Source organism: Trachinotus anak, unplaced genomic scaffold (assembly GCF_046630095.1).
Source record: "Trachinotus anak isolate AG129_WGS33_773 ecotype Australia unplaced genomic scaffold, CSIRO_AGI_Tana_v1 ptg000003l, whole genome shotgun sequence".
In the NCBI taxonomy this organism is placed as follows: domain Eukaryota; kingdom Metazoa; phylum Chordata; class Actinopteri; order Carangiformes; family Carangidae; genus Trachinotus; species Trachinotus anak.
The window spans coordinates 22192408-22213479 of record NW_027273854.1 but is presented as its reverse complement, the minus strand read 5'-3'; the positions used below and the strand labels follow the sequence as shown (position 1 = coordinate 22213479).

Below are 21072 nucleotides of genomic sequence, written 5' to 3'. Positions count from 1 at the left end.
TGCTTAAACCAAAATCAACTTAGATGGGGTGTAATTGGGGTGTTGATTTTAGAAAGTTCTTAGTTAGTTATGAGAATAACATTACATGTAATTAGATACTTTGCATTCCTGCTTTTGTAATGAAGGTGGCAGAGTGTGAGAAAGACATGGGCTAGGTCAAACAACTTTCTTCACTATCACAGACCAAAAGCTGCCTGAATTACAGCTCGTAAGAGATTGAAAACACAATATTTACATAATTGTGCAGGAAAATATGAAGTTACCATTTATGTATCGTTATTTAGATCAGTGGTTGAGCAGGGTGGTCTCAGGCCGCAGAGACTTCAGTGATCACCCTGGAACAAAATCCTTTTGCCAAACAAGATTTTAATCTTTTACGTTTCTCTTCCATCTCTTGGCCGCTGGCCTGGGCGGTTGGCTCTGAGCATCAGGGGAGCCGTTCGGTCTGAATTAAGCTCTTTCAGCCAACTGTTCAAAGCTCTTTTTGCATGGTTTGCCTCTCTGGTGGCTGCTGCTGAACTGCCTCCCATTCTATTTCAGGGTTTAAAGGAACGACAGTATTCTCGCTTGACTCTCAAGAAAATCCTTTCAATCCACTGTATGGAGGACCGCTGGGATTAGGATGCAGTCTACATTACATAAAAGTGAGGATCACATCCTTGCTGAACGTTAAACCAAAAAAGGAAGCCTCTCATGAGAACAACAAAAACCACTCTCAGAGCTTTCAGTGTGGTGGGGGTTGTGGTGGGAATTACGCCTATGACTGAAATACTTTATTAGAGGCTTTGTCAGCAGAATGGTGGTTAGATACATACAAACTGTAGACAATCGATCAGGTTTCTCCTTTGCTTTTATGAAATAGAATGAAACAAACATAATGAATTACTAATGTCTTTGTTGGGAATCACAGATCAATGAAAATGTTTCTTATTAAATGCGATTAAGTCTTATATATAGCAAGTTACATGACTTAGAAAATAGCTAGGACTTATTAAAGAATAAAATGCTGCAAGTACATGGTGGAGGGTTTAATTTGGTTTCTAGGACTAATCTAACCTGCTGTCAGGCAAGTTAACATCTGTTTAATGATAATGTACTGAGCTTTATGTTATTTAGAAATGAGTCCTTCTTCATGTAGAATCATAATTAACTGCTCATAAATGACCTGATAATGCTACCACACTGGTTTACAGAAACCTCCCTCATCTGTGCTCTACTGTGTTCACAATGTTTTCAGTGTGGATTTGAAAACGAGATACTGTCGGCTGCATGCAAGAGAGACTTCAGGAAACATGACCTTAGTTGGTCAGAGGAGCAAGAACACTCATGTAACAAGATCCACTTTATGTTATGAAAGGTTGGGGCTTGCCTCATAACATATTTAGCTTCTTCTTTTATGACTGCAGCAGCTTGATGTAGCAACTGAAAGTACTGGAGGACTTTTATGAGTAAAATGTAAAATAAAGATACAACCATGTACTCTCAAATTCAAATCCAAATTCATTTCTCTTCATTTTGTCAAAGCACAAAAGATACTACAGAAGATTCAGAAGATGCTGCTGTAATTGTGGTGTTTGACTTCATATTCAGAGTATTTTATTATGCAAGAGTTTCATCATAATAACTGGGTACTCTTACTCAATGCTCTTCTTTTTTTAACATGCCACAAGGTTTGTTTCATAATTAACTATATTACAAATAAAAGCCCTGTTCACCACTAACACAACACATTTCCCCACTGTGAGCCGGTCCTGGAAGGCATCAGAGTTTAGGACAACGCGAGTGACTGTGTTCCACACGTAGGGTTATGTTCTGACCCAACAACACAAGGCATCCAGACCACTCACACTGCTTGCCTATAGTACTGGGACAGGACACACACACAAAAAATGTTAGAATAAAATAAAAGTCTGGTCTTATATTGCTCCTTCTCCTTTAGGAATAACTAGGTCCACATTGCAATGCATTATCATTTTCAAGACATTTTCCTAGCAATCTTGCATACACTTGGTGAGATGGTCCCCAAATTTTAGTTAATTGTTTTCCAAATAAATCAGGATGAACCCCTGTTGTCCGGAAGTCTGAATTATCAATGTTAAAACTATCTTCAGCTCAGCAGTTCTCGCCTGTTTGTTTACATTGCATGGTATTTCTACTAGCCATCCGTTCTTGTTCACACTGTACAGAAAAAACAATCACCTGGAATAATTTTGATACTGAAGAGGTCTGAATTGATGATTATGAGCTCTGAAGACACAGAGAGCTGCTGCTCTTTTTGCTGATTTTGAAAGGGATTTATGAACACTCATCCTTGACTGACAATAGGTCAAAAGCGAGGGTGAGGTGGGTGAAGATTACCAAAGAAATTCAGCTGCTGCTCATTTTTCTGTACAGATCACATCATCTGTTCACTACCACTGTATAATGTATTTGTATTTGTTTACATGCTATTAAAAAACAAAGGCAAACAAATTGAAAACACTAGCATCCCATGTGATTTGTAGGTGGCACACTGGAGGATTATCCACATAAGAGCCTGGGCAGTATAAGGAGATGTAACAACATTGTTTCTAATGTTGATTGTCTACTTATAATGTCATCTGTGTGACATGCCTTAGAGGCGTACTACGCTGCGTATACTGTGTAATGTCATGTCAAAGGATTTCAGGGCACGGCGAGATTATCGAACAAACAAATTATGACTCACGCCAGAAACAACTTCAACATCTGCTCGTGTTCATGCAGTGAAATAAAACATGCATAGGAAATGACTGTTAGGCACTCTTGTAATGGCTGAGGTTCAACAATATCAAACCCTCTGCCAAGGCTGCCTCGGGTGAACCTGAGCACTCAGGACACTGTGCCACTGTCATGCTGCAATGAACAAGGTGGAAACTGGGCCATCTATATCTGTACTACCCTCTGATTATGAACAGATTATGCAACCGCACAGCATGCTTTACATAACCAGCTTTACATAACATCCATGCACTCCCCTTCTGTATAAACCCTTTGTTCCCAAATTAAATAATTTAATTGCCCCCAACTCCCCTCTATCTGCCTGGCACCAAATCAAATATGTTAAGTACCTCTGACACCTAAACTCCTCCTCGCACCGAGATCGATATCTGTTGTTGTAATGAGACGAAGTTCACGCCCCTGTTGACTTTCAGCCACATTATGATGAGGATGTAAATCAGTGTCTGGATGAGATAGATGTGGATTTACATGTATAAAACAGCAGCTTCTAGGATGAATGCTGCTCAGTGGGTGCACACTGAGTTATCTTCAACGGCTGATGGAGCTGATAAGATCGAACACTCATGGTAGATTTTCAGTTACATGGACAAGCAAATGCTCTGTCTAAGAAAGAGCTGTTTGACTTTCCAGACCTCTCTTTGAATCCTTGTTCAAATTAAACTAATAAATTTGCTTTTGTTATATTTGCTGCACTCAGTTTTACATCTGAAGGATTTTTTGAAAATGATTAAGGAGACAGAGGTCGAAGAAAGTGGAGGTTTTTTTTTTCTTTCTTTCTTTTTGCTGAATGTTTTGGTAGAACGTTTTCTCAATCCAGATTGATTCCAACCTTTTCACATTTATTGTAAAAAGGAAAAAATAAATTAAAAAAATAAATAAATGGTCAAATAGTTACATCACAAGGATGGTTTTTGTTTTGATATTTGACCATGTGCTTTTTTTGTGAGCTGTCTGGAAGAAATCCTCATGTAACAGACGGCTGCTCTCATACTTAGCAGGCTACAGCCTAATCATTGCATCTATTTCACATACTTTCATTACGTGGTATATGGTTTGGGTGAAAAACATCCCTATTGTTCCCCTAGTTCACGCATTCTGTGGCTGTAACAACTGATTAATAGCTGCTCTTGATTCAAAAATAAAGAGCAGCTTGAATCTTTACCATTTTCTTATATTTTTAATGGATACATTATTTTAAGATATTATGGAGGACAGTATAGAGTGTTGCAGGTCCCAAAGTCCAGTGGTGTGGCAGCCATACTCCTGTACACACGCTGCGTACTTTATTTTTATGATTTTGTTGGTTTATTTAGCTAAATGAGGTAATCCACTGCCTGCTTAATGCCGACTTTTACTGCACTTTTCTCTAGGTTATTCAATATAGTATATAATAGTATATAGTAGCCTATTATTTACCTGGCTGTTGTTGTTTTGCAGGCCTGTTGGTTGGTCTTTGAAATGCATGTGGTAGGCTAATCAGAATTTTATGGTGATGTTGTGTCATAATTTTTAAATACCCCAGTTGTGGTTTCTTTAAGCTTTTATCTTAAAAAAGGGCAGTTGCTAACAGGTGGATAAATGAAACAACATAGGTTGTTGGGGACATTAAACGTAATTAAACGCACTTTTACAAACTATTAACAATAACTTTGTAAGAGGAGAGGCTAAAAGTAAGAGCTAAATCAAACTACAGGTATGAACTTTAGTGGTGGTGATACTGAAGTCATGTGACTGTGGTGCAGTATGTTTATAGCCTAACATTAGCATCTTCTGGTGATTGTATTTAGGCTTCAAAAATCATAAAGATGGTCTTCATTTGTGAAGATTATCTTGCTGAACAAAACTACTGTGTTTTGTCTAAGTCAAGGGTAGCGACCAAAGAAAATATTTATAACAATGTGAAGGATCTTCTTTTATATATCAGTATTTATAAAATTTAATATTTGATTCAGTTCAGCTCGACCTCAATCATTTTCCTTTATTTTTTATTTATTCTTTCTTCCTTTTTGCTGTGAATGTTTTGCATTATTCTTTAATTGAAAACAAACACTGAGCCAAACTATTGGAAAATAAAATACAATATTCTCCTTCTTGTTTATTTGCATAATGACTCTAATAAACATAAGGAAGAAGAACAGGGAGAGCATTAGACTGAACAGTGTTGTTGTTGCTCTCAATTCTGGGTAAACAGGAGACAGCAAAACAAACTTCTCATCATCATGTCACATGGAGTCTTTCTCTTGCGCCTCCAGACCACTTCAGGACATCTTGACCCTCTCCTGGTGCCAGTTATTATGACAGATGTGAGAGGACATTTGGTAGCTGGAAAGAAACTCAATGGTAACTTTATACCTGCTTCATTACAATGTGAAAAAGGTATCTTAACAACTACGTTTCTGTTTCTACAGTTGTGTTGCATGTTGTGCAGATTTCCCTGTGATTTCTATTAATCCTTCCACATTCTCCAGAGACACATCCCCTCTAATATATGTAATTTCTTTTATGAGCATTTCATAAGCCAGCCCCCACCCCACCATCATCCCCAAACGATCAGAAGTGGTTGCTTTGGAAACAGTGTGACGTATTTCAGAGCCTAAGAATAGAAGCATGAGGAGGGAAGCGGGTCTGTGGCTCTTGGCTTCTGCTTCACAAGCTGAGAGCTTTCCAAATGTTTTCCCTCTAATGTGTGTCGGAGGCCAGCGCTCAAACGATGCTGACATTTCTGTCTGATTACGGCGCAGACAGCAGGGTCTGCGTTGATGATGTTGGAGAGGTTACCTGCTTGTGGTTTCCCAGATTAAAAGAAAAAAAAAGAAATCACCTGGCTGGTAGAGTCGGGAGCAGACTGAGGTCACAGTTGATGCAGTGAGCTGAGGAATGGCTGAAACGCTTGGTAGGGGAGAATATATATGCGCTGACAACAAATTATCAATAAACATATACCCACATGCACACAGACACACGCACGCGCTCTGCTTGTTATGAAACAAACCCCCCCAAGCCAAAAACAAACTGAGTCACAGGCTATTTATAGACACCGCAATGTATCTCTCATGTGTATGAGCCTTGGAGAGGCGCTGTGCGTCTGTGGTATAGACAAGCTGTTACATAAATACACGTCTCAGGAGAGCTGTGATTCAGAACATGAGAATAGTCTCTTTTTAACTGCATTTTTCTTAGTCACCAGCCAAAGAAAATATATAATGACCAAGACAGCTAAATTTGGTTGTATGTGAAATTGTTTTTACTAATTTTTCCAGGTATAAATGTGAAAGCATGTAGGGCAGATTTTGGCAAAATAAAAGAAGCTTATTCGCTTTCTCTCTGAGAGTTCAATGAAAGGGTCGATGCCCTTCTAAGAAGCAACTCCCAGCTCATAAATAACCACTTCATTTCTTAGATGTTTCCAAGAAATTAAGCAACAAAAAAAAAAAGGAAAAGACACGTGGTGGGGCTGTTTCTGCTGATTGTACTGGCTATAAGGAAGCTGCTGGTGTGATACCTTCATATTTACTGTATAGATGTCACAAAATTGACAAATTATCACATTACTTGTTGTTTGTTAAATCCATACAAGCACTAAAGGAAAAACATGACACAGTGTGGTTTTATGGGGTCAGGCAGAGTCACGGTGAGCTTGTCAGACATGTTTTTACATTTCCACTTGTGAGCAGATCAAACAAATGAGACATAATGTGTTAATTAGTAAGCTTAAGAGGTGCTGGTCTGAGGAATTGGTTACCTTTGGACAGAGCCAGATTAGCCTGTTCCCTCTGTTTCCAGAAGCTCTGTGGGTCAGGAGGTACAGCAGGGTCATCCTCTTATCATAAAGTCAGTGGTTCGACTCCTCCTGTCTGCACGTGGAAGCAAGATACTGAACCCGAAATTTCCTTCAGTGACACAGTGTATGAAGGTATGTGTATGGTTGAAAAAAGTGCTCTATGAATGTGTGTGTGTGTCTGTGCCTTGTAGTTTAGTTTAGTGCTTTGAGTGGTTGATAAGACTAGAAAAGTGCTATAGAAGTGTAGTCCATTTACCAGGTGTTAACTAGCTGCTGGACACAACTTCATATTAAACAAAGTGACACACAGAAGCAAGAGTGGCATCAATCTTCTCATCTAACTTAGGAAGAAAGCTGCTTTTTTCAGGGATAGACTACAGGTGTTATCAGTGGCAGTCGAGTCAAAAACAGAAACAAACTATTCCACAGAAGCAGTGCGTGTATATAAAGCAATAGAGACTGGAACTGAGCCAAAACACAAGAGAAGAAGGGGGGGGGGGGGGGGGGGGGGGGGGGGGGGGGGGGGAGCAAAGCTGAACTTAATTTAGTGTAGTAAACACGTACAGGAAAAATACTGTGTGTTAATAATGAAGCTCCATTTGTTAATATCTAATGTGACTGACAGTGAAGCCAACAGCTCCTCTTATCTTTCATTATATCGGTCAACCAGGGCTGAGTGTTATCACATTAGATAACATTACGTGGCAGGTGAAATGAGGCCAGGCTGGCATGTGGCTGGATGATACTGTGCTGCGGCAGCACACTGTGTCACTGCTGTGGGATTTTCTGCTAAAGCCATAATGAAGCAAACATGAACAAAAAGGTTTTTTTATGACAACATCATACTGCAATTAAAGCTCACAGGCAGCGGGGGTTGGGGGGGGGGCAGCACAGACGGAAGCACAAAATGTGTGTAGAAACAAAATGAAACACAGCAGCTGGAGAAAGGACCAGAGAAAGTGTCGTTCCAACAGGTGACACTGAGCTGAAGGCGATCGACCGCCATCTACGTGACCTTCTTCCGGCAGCAGCTAACTGTGTCACCGGACTGACGGCCTCCTCCCATCCCCATCCTCCTCTCTGGACTTCCCCTGTGGCCTGGTTCAGAGTGTATTTTAAGCTCGTCCTGCAGGGAACTTTACATAACATGTCTTTGCCCGTCAACTTTGGCTAACACCTCCCAGCTCATCTGTCTGACTCCCAGTGGCTGTTTTTGTGAAGCCGGTCAGCTGGTGTAAACAGTCTTGCTGTGAGTCTTGTCTGTGCCACCTACTTGGCAAGAACAGAGCACAGATATTTATATCCATCCAGCCTGCTGCCCACTGCTGCTGCAGATATAATCTACCCCAGAGCTGATGAATTATAAAGAAAGCCAGGATGCACAAATGACACTGTCTGGGGCTGTGAAATATCACATCGAAAGCCATTTTAAATGTTCATGTTAGAAACAGTTGCGTTTGCTAGCAGAGCTCTCCTCTGGTTTTATAGACTCTTCCCATCATCCATTTACTGCTTCCAAAACAGATGAAGAGATCTATTGCTGCTGACATTGCACAGGGGCAACGTACATGTGCTGTAATTTCCCAATAATTACCTAAGACGTTTCCTGGAAGGAGCTACGTAATTTTATACTAATTACAGGGAAAAATACAGTTAAAGGTCATCGTATAAGTTTGGTTTGTTAATCTAGAATGGACTGATAGGAAAAACAGACACAGATCCATTTAAACTAATTTAAAGTTTCATTAAGGGCTCCAACTAATGATTGTTTTTTTGTATTGTTTAGTACATGTCCATGAAAAAAATGTGGGCCAAAAGTAAGTTTTAGGTGAATAAATGTCTTGTTTTGTCAGACCCACAGTAACACTGTTCATTTTATTATCATATAATCAAAAAAGCAGCAAATCCTCACACTTAAGATGTCATATTTAATGACTATCAAAATTGTCACAGATTAATTTTCTGTCAAATGACAATTAGATTCAACTCCACTGATCACTTTAGCTTTATAATTTAGATATTGTAAGATACAATTTATTTATTACTAGATTTGATATTGTATGTTCAGCTGATGTGCTGTGCACAGACTAAAAGACTCTCCAGGTTATGCTAGCAGTGCTACTTTTAGCTTTGTTGTTATGCTGTTCTCACACAGCACATTTAACTAATTTCCATTTGAAATTCTTTGAGATTTTTAAAAACGTGTCCTTGATTTCAGGAGGGGTCGATAAAAAGCGACGTTTGCTGTTGAACCTCTCAGCTGAAATAACAACTGCTCTTGGCAGATTTTACCAGCTGCTAGCTGAAGAACTACGCTAACATTAGCTTCACGGGTTGATCTTCGGTTGTCTTTTGATCATTTCCAACAGATTCAATTTAAACCACAAATCTTAAAAAAGAAAGAACTAAGTGCACAACTTTGACAAGTTAGATGAAGAGGTTCACATTCAAGAACTAAGACACTTAATGTCAAGCTTTTCCTCTTTTATAGAAAGATTAAGTCTTTGACTAAAAAACAGGAGCCATTGGTCAGTTCCAGTCTATTACTGCTGTCTGTCTATAGTGAAAGCTAATCCTCTGATCACTGCATGCTACACAAAGCCTCAAGAGGAAAACTAACATCAGATATTAGAGCCTCCAAAATTCATCGTCCTACCTTGAGACAAACCCAGGAAAACCAGCCTTCTACTTAAGCTTATGGCACTCACTCACTGTCTTGAGCTACAAGCTGAATCTGACTCTTAACTTTGAGTTGTCATCTTTAATCATCATCTTTTAACGATTGCCCTTTAAACGCCGCCTTTTATTTTGCGTATAGTTTTCAGTTTACAGGTTTTGTGACTAAAAGTCCTGTAAACATTTGCAAGCTCCCCTGAGACGTGAGATGTTTTTCAGTGGAGACTACATGCTGTTTACAGGGTTATGTGCCCTTTTTTTCCCTGCAGGTCAAAGCTACAAGGTGAGCTGTTCCATAATAAGAGCCTCTGCTAGAATGTCAGGAATTCAGCTCGAACCTGTTGAACTCATATGGACCCTCCTCTCTTTATGTTGTTTTCCCACTCGGTCACTTGACTGCAACACAATCCTCCCTCACTAATACTTGCATTGGGTAAGAGCGCTTTGAGGGAAAACAAAACAGTCAATGCAATGATATAAGTGTAAGCGTGACAGACAGTCTACAGATAAAAGAATCTACTAAACCCAACATCTACTTTATCTGGAGTTATGTCTTATCTGTTTTGTGTACACCTTTCTAAACAAATCTTGTTTTGGTTTTTTTTCTTCATCTTAGAGACGTGTTGATACAAGGCAGTGCTAAGATCCTCTTTTAAATACTTTTTTTTTTTTTGTTCAGTTCCAAAGAAGTCTAAAGTAAAACTGCTTTCTCAAGTAGACGTGTTACACATATTTCAAAAGCTGAACTGTTAAGCAGATGTATGGTGTAACTCACTTCCTCTTGCATAAATCAAACGGACATTGTGATTTTGTGGAAATTGTTGTGTATTAAACGACTTTAATCTCTCCGTTTAATACCAGAGAACAATCATCTCACCTAAAACATGTCTCCCAAAAACTCAGTCACAGAGACGTTTTTGATGATTTTAAGTGAAAAGAGGCTACTCCAGAGTTGGTGGAGAAATGAAGAAGAGCCTACATAATCTCAATATTAAACTGTTCACTTGTGGATACACAGTAGGAGTGTAATTCTAGTTATATGAAATATTTAACCAACATAACCAGTCTTTTCTTAAGTTGATTAAATCTGCAGTTTCAGTTTTATCCAGGTTTTCTCTCTCTCAGATTTGTGTCTTTTTATACAAAGAGACCTGGCACTGTTACAACCGACAGTTGCCCATGGCTTACAGACCCAACTCACTACTAATGTAATTTACCGATCAATCATTTCTGTGTGCCTGAAGGCAGATTGACCTAATCCATTAAACACAACTATCAGCACACGGTTTGTTTGCTGCGTTTGCCAGCGATCTATTTTATTGAGCTGGGAAGTTCATAAAGCCTGAATCACACATCATGTCATGTAGCCTAAGCAGCTTTCTATCGTTGTGATGTGATGTTGTGGGTGCAGGGGATCTACTGTACAGCACATGGACAATGTGATGCAGTCCAGTTAATGCCAGTCCTCCTCTGCACTCAGTGATGTTGCTAAGCTGCTATCATATGCACTCTGCTGTTAGCCTCCAACCAGGGCCTCTCGGGATCAGATGAGTATCAGTCTATTGTGACCAGTAAATGGCACAAGCCAGACTCACATGGCAATGTTGCATTCTCATCTTTGGAGCACGTAGTGGGGAAAAAAGTGAAATTTGCGAAAACACAATATATGTGCAGGCACAAAAAAATGGCTGTTATCTTGGGATGGTCTTTCACATGATTTTACTCATGATAAACATTTTTAAGAAGCACCACTCATTCGGATCTACTCAAATCAACAACAATACAAGGCTGCTTTAAATGCTATTGACAGTTGATGAATATGAAAGTGATAGTACAGCCTTTTTGACATGGTGTTGTGTGAGGTACTTTTCTATAATCAATGTGTTATCGGCACTAGATTCAGATCGGTGCGCTGCCACTTTAGAGACGTGGCAGAGAGCACCAGGTTGGGACCTGGACAGGGCCATCCAAAAAAACATGTTTTAGCCACTTAAAAAAAAAGCCCACAGAAAAAAACCCAATACCAGTTGAAGTGTATGCTTTACCTGGAATATTGCCACCACTTTGTGTTGATGTCAAACAGCTCTTTCCTTTGGAACTACATTTTCTCAACCACTGAACTACAGTATACCTACGCATAAGCACACGTACGCTTATCCCTGTCTGACTCGAACAGACGACCTCGGCGTATTACAGTGTGCGCTCTAGTTGCACTTGTGTGTAGTAATACCCATAGTTCAACTGTTGAAAAAAATGTAGTTCAAAAGGAAGGGGTCCATAGATAAGCGCCTTACACAACCTCAGAGCTATCACTTTAAGGGAATAGTTTGACATTTCGGGAAAGTCAACATTTTCTTGCTGAGAGTTAGTCGAGAGGATCAACACTGCTCTCATGTCGACGGAAGCTAACACCAGTAGCTGGTTAGCTTAGCTTAGCATAAAGACTGGAAACAAGGTGAAACAGCTTCGCTCTGTCCAAAGGTAACAAACTCTACTGCAGTATTCATTTGAATTATACAAATGAGGTATAGTGTGTTAATTAATGCTCTTATGACCAGATTTTGTTATGTTTGGACAGAGCCAAGCATCACATTTCCCCATGTCTATGTTTTGTACTAAGATAAGCTAACCAGCTGCAAAGGTCACATTTATAACATCATGTTTACTGTACCCTACAGAGATGAGAATATATTGATTTTCTCATCTAACTTCATGCAAGAATGCGATTTGAAGTGTATTTCCTATCATTTCTGCCTATTTCTTTAATCTTCACCAACTTTTCATAAAACTGAAAAACACTGTCATTGCTGTTACTACTGACAACCTCCTTACAAGTCATATCATTTAGCCAAAGGACAGAAAGCATGTTTTCTGTGGTGCAACGCTTATGTGGAAAGTTCATTTTAACAAAGTCTTGTTTAGAGCAGCTACTGTACTGACTGTACAGCCACTGGCCTCTTTCTCTATCAGAAACCAAAGGTGGCCAAACAGTGAGGGTCAAGGGGCTCGGAGTGTATCTCACTGTCAACCTGAGCACATTTGCTCAGGAGGTTTACATATGTGATACGATGTAGTACATGCAGGTCATTGTCTCCTGTACGCACACACACACGCACAAATGTTCACTGTAAAAACAGAGGTCAGTCGAGGCTTTCCACCAAAGACCTCATGCTAATCTCATACATGGCACACAAAGCCACGTGTTGCTCGCTGCCCAACATAAAGGTGTAGGTATCACCAGGATACAAATACAAACCCAAACACACACATACAGTCTAGTGCTGTCCTCCTGAATCTAAGGCACTGCAGAGGACCAATCACTCTTTGGGGTAACAATGAGTCAGATGTTGTGTAACACACAGGATAAAAAAATGAGGACATCTGCACCCATGAAAGAGCTGTCTAAACACTTCCATTCATTATGCATTATTATGTGCTGTGAAGTATATATGTATAGCATGTATCTCTAAGTGTGACACATTTCATAATTTTGCTGGGTTTGACACTGCTGCAACAGCGCCACAGGCAGCAACTGTCTGCCTGGTCTCATTGAATCTTTATGCACTATTTACGCATCCTGAAGTTTCCTAACAGTTTCCTCGAAAGGAACATTTAACCTTCCACATTCTTAGGAAGGTTCTGGGAAATTACTTGACTTTCAGAAAAAAGAGACACTCTCATACCTTCATTTCCTAGGAAAAAAATATTCTAAAACTTGTTTGTGACATACATAACCAGATTAACCTGTTTGGGGACCCCATGGCAGAAATTTGCTTTTCGGCTCCACCCGTCTGCTTTCTGTACAATGTTGTTGCACCCTTCGCCTACAAGTTCTCATTAGGTCCTGAAGAAATGATACATGGTCATTGCACCAAATAAGGGAATATGTCATGTTTTGCATATTATACTTATCAACAAACTGTTAGCAGAAATCCAAACAGACATATTTGGGAAGGGTAGTGCTGCATACTGTCAGCAGCAATCACAAATACACAGCACAGGAAAATCCACTGTATTTTAACTGTTTTCTCAGACCCCAGTCAGAGGTAACTGAGGTTAATGTGACATTTTCTGAAACACAACATCCTTCAAAATCACGTTCAAAAACAACTGCTTGTTAAATGTCAAGCTGATGAAAGAATGTTAAGGATGTATTTAGAGCTGTTAAGCAAATCGAGTCAGAGGGTTTCACGCTGTTCAGACTGTAAATCCCCTTCAGGCAAATCAGTGTTTTGTGATTTTGGGTTATATAAAACTCCAGACCTAAACATTAGCGTAAAGAAAATATAAAAAGTACTAAAATAGTGTGTATCCTCCGTGAGCTTTACGCTTTCATTGCATCGACTGACTCACAGCAACTGTCTCTTTATGCCCGGGAGAGACACAGAAGCGCAACATTACCTAATTGTTAAGGGGAGATTATCCTGTGAGAGGGGGCGGGGCGAGGGAGGTCAGATGATGATGATGATGATGATGATGGAACAGCTATGTTATGTGAAAGCCGATAGGAGCTTTCCTTTGGAAAGCGGGTGGGGGAGGAGGGAAGGGTGGGGGCGGGGGTCACACAGGGAGGCGGTCTCAGAAACACACACACAAACAGGGCCCCGCTGGTTCAAGTGAGGATAGGGACCGTCCTGAGCTGAACTCAACGTTACAAATAGGAGCTGCGGCATTCCAAGTGGAGCAGAGTGGAGGTGCGCCACACCGATGATAATATTAAGTAACAGCGCCGAGCGGATCCGCGGCATTAACCCAGAGAGGAAGACGGAGAGCAGCGCTTCTTCCTGAGCCGCGGATGAGTCATGCGCACCGGCCGAGAAAACTGAGCAGTCTTCAGAGGTAACATTACTTTCAGTTGGTGGTTTCCTCCTATTAGAAATGTTTTAATGTTTTTTTTTGTTTTTTTTTTTGTTTTTTTACTATTATTATTATTATTATTATTATTATTATAGAGGGTACAATGAAAAAGGCTACTGATGCGCTGATTAAAGTGATGAATTCTCTTGTAACTAAACAGTCTATTTAACATCACATTAAACATTTAAAATGACTGATAAACGAAACTCCAATAGCTTTTTAGACTGGTTCAAGCTGATGTGGGAATAAGTTCCAGCATTCTCATGTGTTCTTAAAATAATTTACTCGGAAATTGTATCGCTTATACTGCAAATAAAAAAGATCGTGTTTACTTTGGTATAAATAAAGTCGGCTGCAACAAGACAGAAGTTTCAACTTTTTCGAAAAAAAAAAAAAAAAATAACTAAATTGGCAGTCAATCTGAATTTGGCTCTCAAATGCGGGTGATGCTGAGTGTAAGTCAGGTCAGGTCCTGACGGCAGCCGTCCGGAGATCAGCGTGTCCCTGTCAGACAGAAGGGTCAGTTCTGGTGAAGTAAGTAAAACAGCCAGACCGGTAACCCATCACTTAATTGGGCTCAGAAAGATGAAACCATAAATGTTTGTTTAGGTCTCAGACAAAGTACAAATGTAGGTTAAGAGCTTAACAGGTTAATGGCACATTGCAAAAGACATTTATTTCTTCTCCTATTTAAGAAGGCTGCTGTGTGTAAGAGTAAAGCCAAAAGTCTTGTATGGCGGATTAGGTTTGTATTCACAATGTACATTGTTCCATATTGGTGTTATCATGAGGCTGCCAAGGTTATGGTACAAGTCGCTCCCGTTTATTGGAGAGATGTAATGAGGTTACATAATATCGTGTTGTAATGGCTCTTGCGTAACCGCTAAATCCCTCTTCTCCTTTCCTTCAATCACTTTGGTCACTAGGTGGCACTATTGCTGCATCTTCTCCTCCCAGAGACCCTGAGAGTCTACCCAGCACTCAGCACCACACAGCGGTACTCTCCACCCTCAGCAGCGAGGAGCAGCTCATTCAACCCCTGACAGGCGAGATGTTTGAGGAGGAGTCCCAGCAGATGAGGGGGCAGCAGGATGTGGCTGTGCTCCAGACGCTGGAGTCACCTGCAGCAGTGTCTCCAGGTGCAGGTGGAGGAGGGGGGGCAGGGCCTCTGTCCTTCACAGATGAAGCTGTGTCCATCCTCACCTCTAGCAGCCTGCTGGCCCGCTCCCTCCTCGGTCGCACCTCTGCAATCAAACGCAAAGAGAGTCCTTCTTCCAGCAATCGGCGCAAGCGTGAGTTTATCCCCCATGATAAAAAGGATGAGGGCTACTGGGACAAGAGGAGGAAGAACAACGAGGCGGCGAAGCGCTCGCGGGAAAAGCGGCGTATGAACGATATGGTCCTGGAGAGTCGTGTTCTGGCTCTGCTGGAGGAAAACGCTCGTCTCAGGGCAGAGCTACTGGCTCTGAAGTTCCGCTTTGGTCTGGTCAAAGACCCCTCCAATGCTCCTATCTTACCCCTTACTACTGCCCCTCAGCACAACACTCAAACCTTGACTCCTCACTATTATCTTCAAAGTGCTGACGGAGGCCTCCCCAGCTCCTCAGCCTCACATCCCAACAACCAGACAGGCCAGTTGAGCACTCAGGGCTCCAGGGATGCTGGTAATATGTCGGAGGACTCTGGATTCTCTACACCAGGTGGGTCCAGTGTGGGCAGTCCGATCTTCTTCGAGGACCGGCTGAGTGATCATGGGAAATTATCACCACACAGGGCAGAGGAGCTGGGCTATGACCTCCACCACTCCCCTGCTGAGCTCCACCACACTGCAGAACTCACCGGAGGGAGGCTGGACCAAGCCGAGGCGATGAAAAACCTGCCTCACAAGTTGCGTTTCAAGACGCCTGGAAGTAGCGACGGGGCTGATGCTGCAGGGGACAACAGCAGTGCCAGACGCAGCCCCACACTATCCACGGCAGGACGGGAAGGTCCAAGAGAGGCCGTCAAAGGACTTGGTGGAGGTGAAACAAGGGCAGGGCACTGTGCTGGGCCCTGGCTCCAGCAGCTGGAGGGGGAGGAGAGCAGGAGGGGGAGACAGTCCCCTCAATACAACGCCTCAGCCGCCAGCTACAGCCTCCAGCCTCCTCCCACACAAGGACAAACTGAAGTCCAGTATCGGCATGAGAACACTTACCTGAAGTCTCAGCTCAGCTCTCTCAGCGAGGAGGTGGCTCAGCTGAAGAAGCTTTTCACAGAACAGCTCATGGCCAAAGTCAACTGAGGACCGGTGCTGTGACTCAGTCAGTGTCTGTCCCTGTCGTGACTTTCAAGGACAAAACAAAGTTTTACTGTAAGTGAGCCTATTGAAATTCAGCACATAAACAGTAGTGCTGGATCATACAGATATTCACATGAACTGATAAAACTCAACTTTAAAGTCTAACAATGTGTTGTTTTTATTTCATACATTGTATTATATTGTAATAAATGTCTATAATCATTCATCTCATAACCTGCTGTTTAACAACTACTTAATCTCATCTCCAATCAATGTTGCTCAGAAGGTCTTATTTGTAATACTGTTATGTGTATATTAGTTTTTTGATTCCATACACTGTGACAACTAAAAACACACAACATAAAACTGTTTACAACATATCATTACAATGTAAGTTTAACTAAAACAGCCTCACTCCATTGAGAAACATGTTCTGGGGGTTCAGAAGCTCCATTAAATACAGCTGGAAATCAACCAGCAGGTTGTTAACAGCACCGTGGAGGATGTGTTTGCAGTTTTGTAATTAGAGTGGTATGACTGTAACTGCTGAGACAAGTCTGTTAAACCCCCGTAAACACACACAGGCTAGAAGAAAGGTTTGCCGGGCTTGTTTATTGTCGCTTGCAAAACTGTATCATGTCATGTCTGATTTTCATTTCAGGAGCACAAACTGCAACACGTACTGTTTTGGTGTTTCACATCCCCTGGTAGTCTGTGTTCATGAGTCAGATTCAACATATTTTATAAGTGTTATCTGTACTGAGGTGTTGACAACAATTAAACATCTGCTGTGTCGCTGTACTTTTTCATATTAAAAATAAATAAATTTGACAGATTCAGCGTCATGGTGGTGAGTTGATCAATACTCGGGGAAAACCTTAAAGGGCCACGACAAGGACAAGATTTTATAGTTATAAAAAAACATAACCATGATGATGTCATAGTGATGTCATCAGGGTTATTTCAGCTCAGGCTTGAGACATAAAATTTTTAACACTAAGCCTCTGCTGCCAACTTGAAAGGTGTTAACGTTTAGGAGGCAGGAGGGTCTAATGCAAACTGGCACAGAGTTGCATTATGGGAACTGTAGTGTTTTGGAAATTAGAAGTCAGGATATTTCAGCATTTTGCTTTTTTAATATGTTTCATGTGAGTCCCTAAACTTTTTGAAAGTGCAATATTAAAACTGTGGAATGTCCCTTTAAACACCAACAGAACAATGCCTAGCATTAATTACTGTAAATAGCATCCAGCAGCCAAACTAAACATTGGAAAGTGAATACACCAAGGCTCTTTTGAGCCTAGATGTGATTTCCCTAATAACAGATAATGCGTCATAGAATAAGAAAAAACAAGAGAAGGGTGAGGTTTGACTGACAAGTGCTGACAAATGCAGGCGGGGAGAAGTGCTGTTATGCACTTGGCAGGTTTCTCTCCCGCAGTCCCTGCAGGAGGCTTGAGAGTCTCACAGCCAGGCAGACAGAGACAGAGACAATGTGCCGGCTATTACACAACCTATTAGAGACCTTCAATACAAGAGAGCTTTAAATATAACAGCTGGAGGGGAATTCACAGTCACAGAAGAATGGGTTGCATGAACTGAAATAGGCAATATAGTCAAGTTCAGTCTCAATAAAGATTCTTGTGGTTCTTCTCTAATGTGACTATATGTCATTAGTGTCATGGTGCCAGAATTTCAGTACAATTTTGTCTGCACTAAAATCTGTGACCACTTTAAATAGTGCTACTTTGGGGTCAGCAGGGGGCAGCAAAGACAATGCCTTCAGCATGGCCATGGAGCCCAGGGGCCTGTGTTTCACTGTCTACCACAAGATATAAATCATGCAATGGATCACAGCAAATTTTATTGTTCCTGTAGATTAGCAAGTTAGTTGGCCTGGAAATGAGTGATACTTACATTCAGCAACCGTGCACGTTTTTTGAATTTGTGCTTCTATGCGGGTGTATGTGGGAGAAACATGCAGGGGTTGATGCTCAAGTACCAAAAGGTCAATTGAATTTAGAGAAAATAAATATTCGATGCAATAAAGATGTCGTTATTTCAACTCATTATTTTGTTATGAGAAAATTCTCCAATAGTTTATTCAGCTTGGCTTGTGTCATCATCATTTTATTATGATGCTCTCATCTCATATGCGTAAAAAGTATTCATTGTAGCTCTGCAGAGGAAGCTGGGACAAGAACAGATATGTAATTACATGACCTTTAAAATTTACACACTGATTTTGCCTATAATTCTTCACAAAACAGATTAACAACATTTTGCAAGCATAAATATCCTGAGTAAAGTGGAGAAGCCAGTGGTAAAATGGAAAGGTAATAAGGTTGAGGCGAGGCAGACGCTGCAGGTGTAGAGCGGAGAGAAGAAGAGTCTGATTTAATGAATCTACTGCAACACGCTGCTGTTACACCACCGTCCTCACCCACATCCATGCACCCTTAAAAAAACGCAAACCCCACATCCCCCTCTTCCTCCCCATTCTGTTCCCCCTTTTTTCTTTCAGTGAAAGGATAAAGCCTGTTGCTAGGCAGGCAGTGCGACAGTTGCCATGGGAACGCTTGCAGACATAGCTGGAAGGGGGGAAAACGTTGGGCAGGGTGGGGATAAGGATGGGGTGCAAAAGGAGAGGGAGTGATGCGGAGACAGAGTGAGAGTAAGTGTGTGTGTGTGTGTGTGTGTGTGTGTGTGTGTGTGTGTGTGTGTGTGTGTATGTGTGTGTGTTTATGGGGGGAGGGGGATCCAAGTTCACGGCCAAAGCCTCTGCTCCTTCAGTGCTGTTTGTCTCCTCTGGCTAAAGAAGGAAACAAAGAGATGTAAAGGAATGGTCCATATTTACTTCAAATTTGAGGCTCCACATTCGGGGTTACCCTGTGATGATGCGGTGTCACAGGATGTAGGTGTGAAGTGGATTCTGAATGAATTGCAAAAAGGCAAAACAAAACAAACAAAACAAAAAAGACAGCTTTAGCAACTGCACAAATCTGGACTAATGTGTATAAAAGAAAAACACAGAATAAAATGTAGAACAAAAAAAATGTCACTTAATTGAGCAGCATAATTGAGACAGACAATTATGAAGGGTATTTAACAAACTAGAGCATGTACAAACACAAGAACAAATAATTACCATAGCATCAAAGGTGAAAAGTCCTCAACATCCTTCAAGGACACAATTATGCAGAATAATTGTTGCAATCATATGCAGCACGAATACCAATGTTCCTATAATGTGCTGAAATGTGGAACATCCCTATAGTTTTATGGGAAAGGACAATTATGAGAAACCAAGGGCAAGATTTCTGAACATCCAGTCACACTTACACACACCCTTTTTCACTACCATACAAAAAGATAGAGCAGCCCTCAAGATAAAAGGAGATAATGAACACATCCGCAGCAGAAGTCAGCCTTCAAGGCATTCACTCAGGCACGTTTTCTCCTGTTCAAATTGCTCTGTGGATAATGTACTGTGCCGTACATTTACTGAGACACTGAGCAGACCTTAACCACTGCTGTGCCTGGAGCAGGATGCAGGGAGATGGCATCTGACACATGGAGTCGCTTCAATGATTGTCCAAACTGAACAGTTTCTATTGCCTACATTGTCAACTGCTGTGTGCAATTTATGTACTGCTTACCTCTCCACAACTAAATGGGAGCACCCTGTAAACGTTTTGAAATAATCACCAAGCAGATAGGTTTCATCTAAATACATCGGTTACACTCACCTAGGGTGAGTATCTCTCTGATACAGTCCCCTGCGTGCCAGCCTGACAGATATCCACTCAGCTGTTTGAGCTCATTCAAAAGCCCGCGCTTCAACTGCCCAAAAGATAGTGTTTAAACCAGAGGGGTGACATTATCAAAACTGCCCTGATCTTTGTGTAAATCTCTTCCATGCTTTGTGCCTGCCAGCATGGCTGACGCACATTCATGCTTGTGATCATGATGAATCAAAACACGCACCTCGGTTACACAATATGGTTGCATTCAGTCCAGTTTAACAAGCTTATTCAACACTGTGTGACAAAAGTGGCTTCAGCTTATTGCAGCAGTACAATAGCAGATACTATGAGTGAAGAGCCAAGCTTCTGTGAGAACCAAGTGTCAATGCCTTGATTGAAAACACAATGACTTTATATAACAAGTCTTTTCCTGTGGTGGTTGCACAGAAACATGAAGTTAGTCCATTAGTGCCATGAGTAAGGCCCATGGCACCACAGAAAACCCTCCCACTCACACACACGTGTGGATGAATACTGAGAGAGGGCGTGGAGCGACCACGTTCAGTCTGAGCTGAATGTGATGGAGCAGAGATTATTGAGCTGCGCTGCTGTATTATTTCATCAGTAACTATTTTTATATCAAGCAGGTAGAATGTGAATCCATATTATCTGAAAATCCAGTAGTTTAAAGTAACTACGTACATTTCCTCAAGTATTGCACTTTAGTACAGTTTTTGGTGTACTTAAGGTATTCCATGATACTTCGTACTTCTACTCCACCACACTTCTGTGGGAAATATTGCACCTTCTACTCCACTATCATTTATCAACAAGTCAAACTATTCCTTTTACTTGAAGAGGAAACAAACAGGAAACAGGTCACAGTTACACAAAAAGTCACATGGGCTTGTTGTAGATGACATATAACCAGAACAAAGGAAGAGAACCCGTTTCCACCGACCACTGGCTTTATT

At 41.2% G+C, this 21072-nt stretch overlaps 2 protein-coding genes across 7 annotated transcripts in view; one reads left to right on the top strand and one right to left on the bottom strand.

The window, feature by feature from the left end:
- plppr2a (phospholipid phosphatase related 2a) overlaps positions 1–21072 on the bottom strand; it is a 167508-nt gene that overhangs the window by 110991 nt on the left and 35445 nt on the right. The gene's annotated exons all lie outside the window — the stretch shown is intronic.
- On the top strand, positions 13788–17187 carry nfil3-6 (nuclear factor, interleukin 3 regulated, member 6). The gene is made up of 2 exons (XM_071474568.1): positions 13788–14056; positions 15001–17187. Exon 2 carries the CDS (start codon positions 15126–15128, stop codon positions 16353–16355), a length of 1230 nt encoding a protein of 409 aa, XP_071330669.1. The 5' UTR covers positions 13788–14056; positions 15001–15125; the 3' UTR covers positions 16356–17187.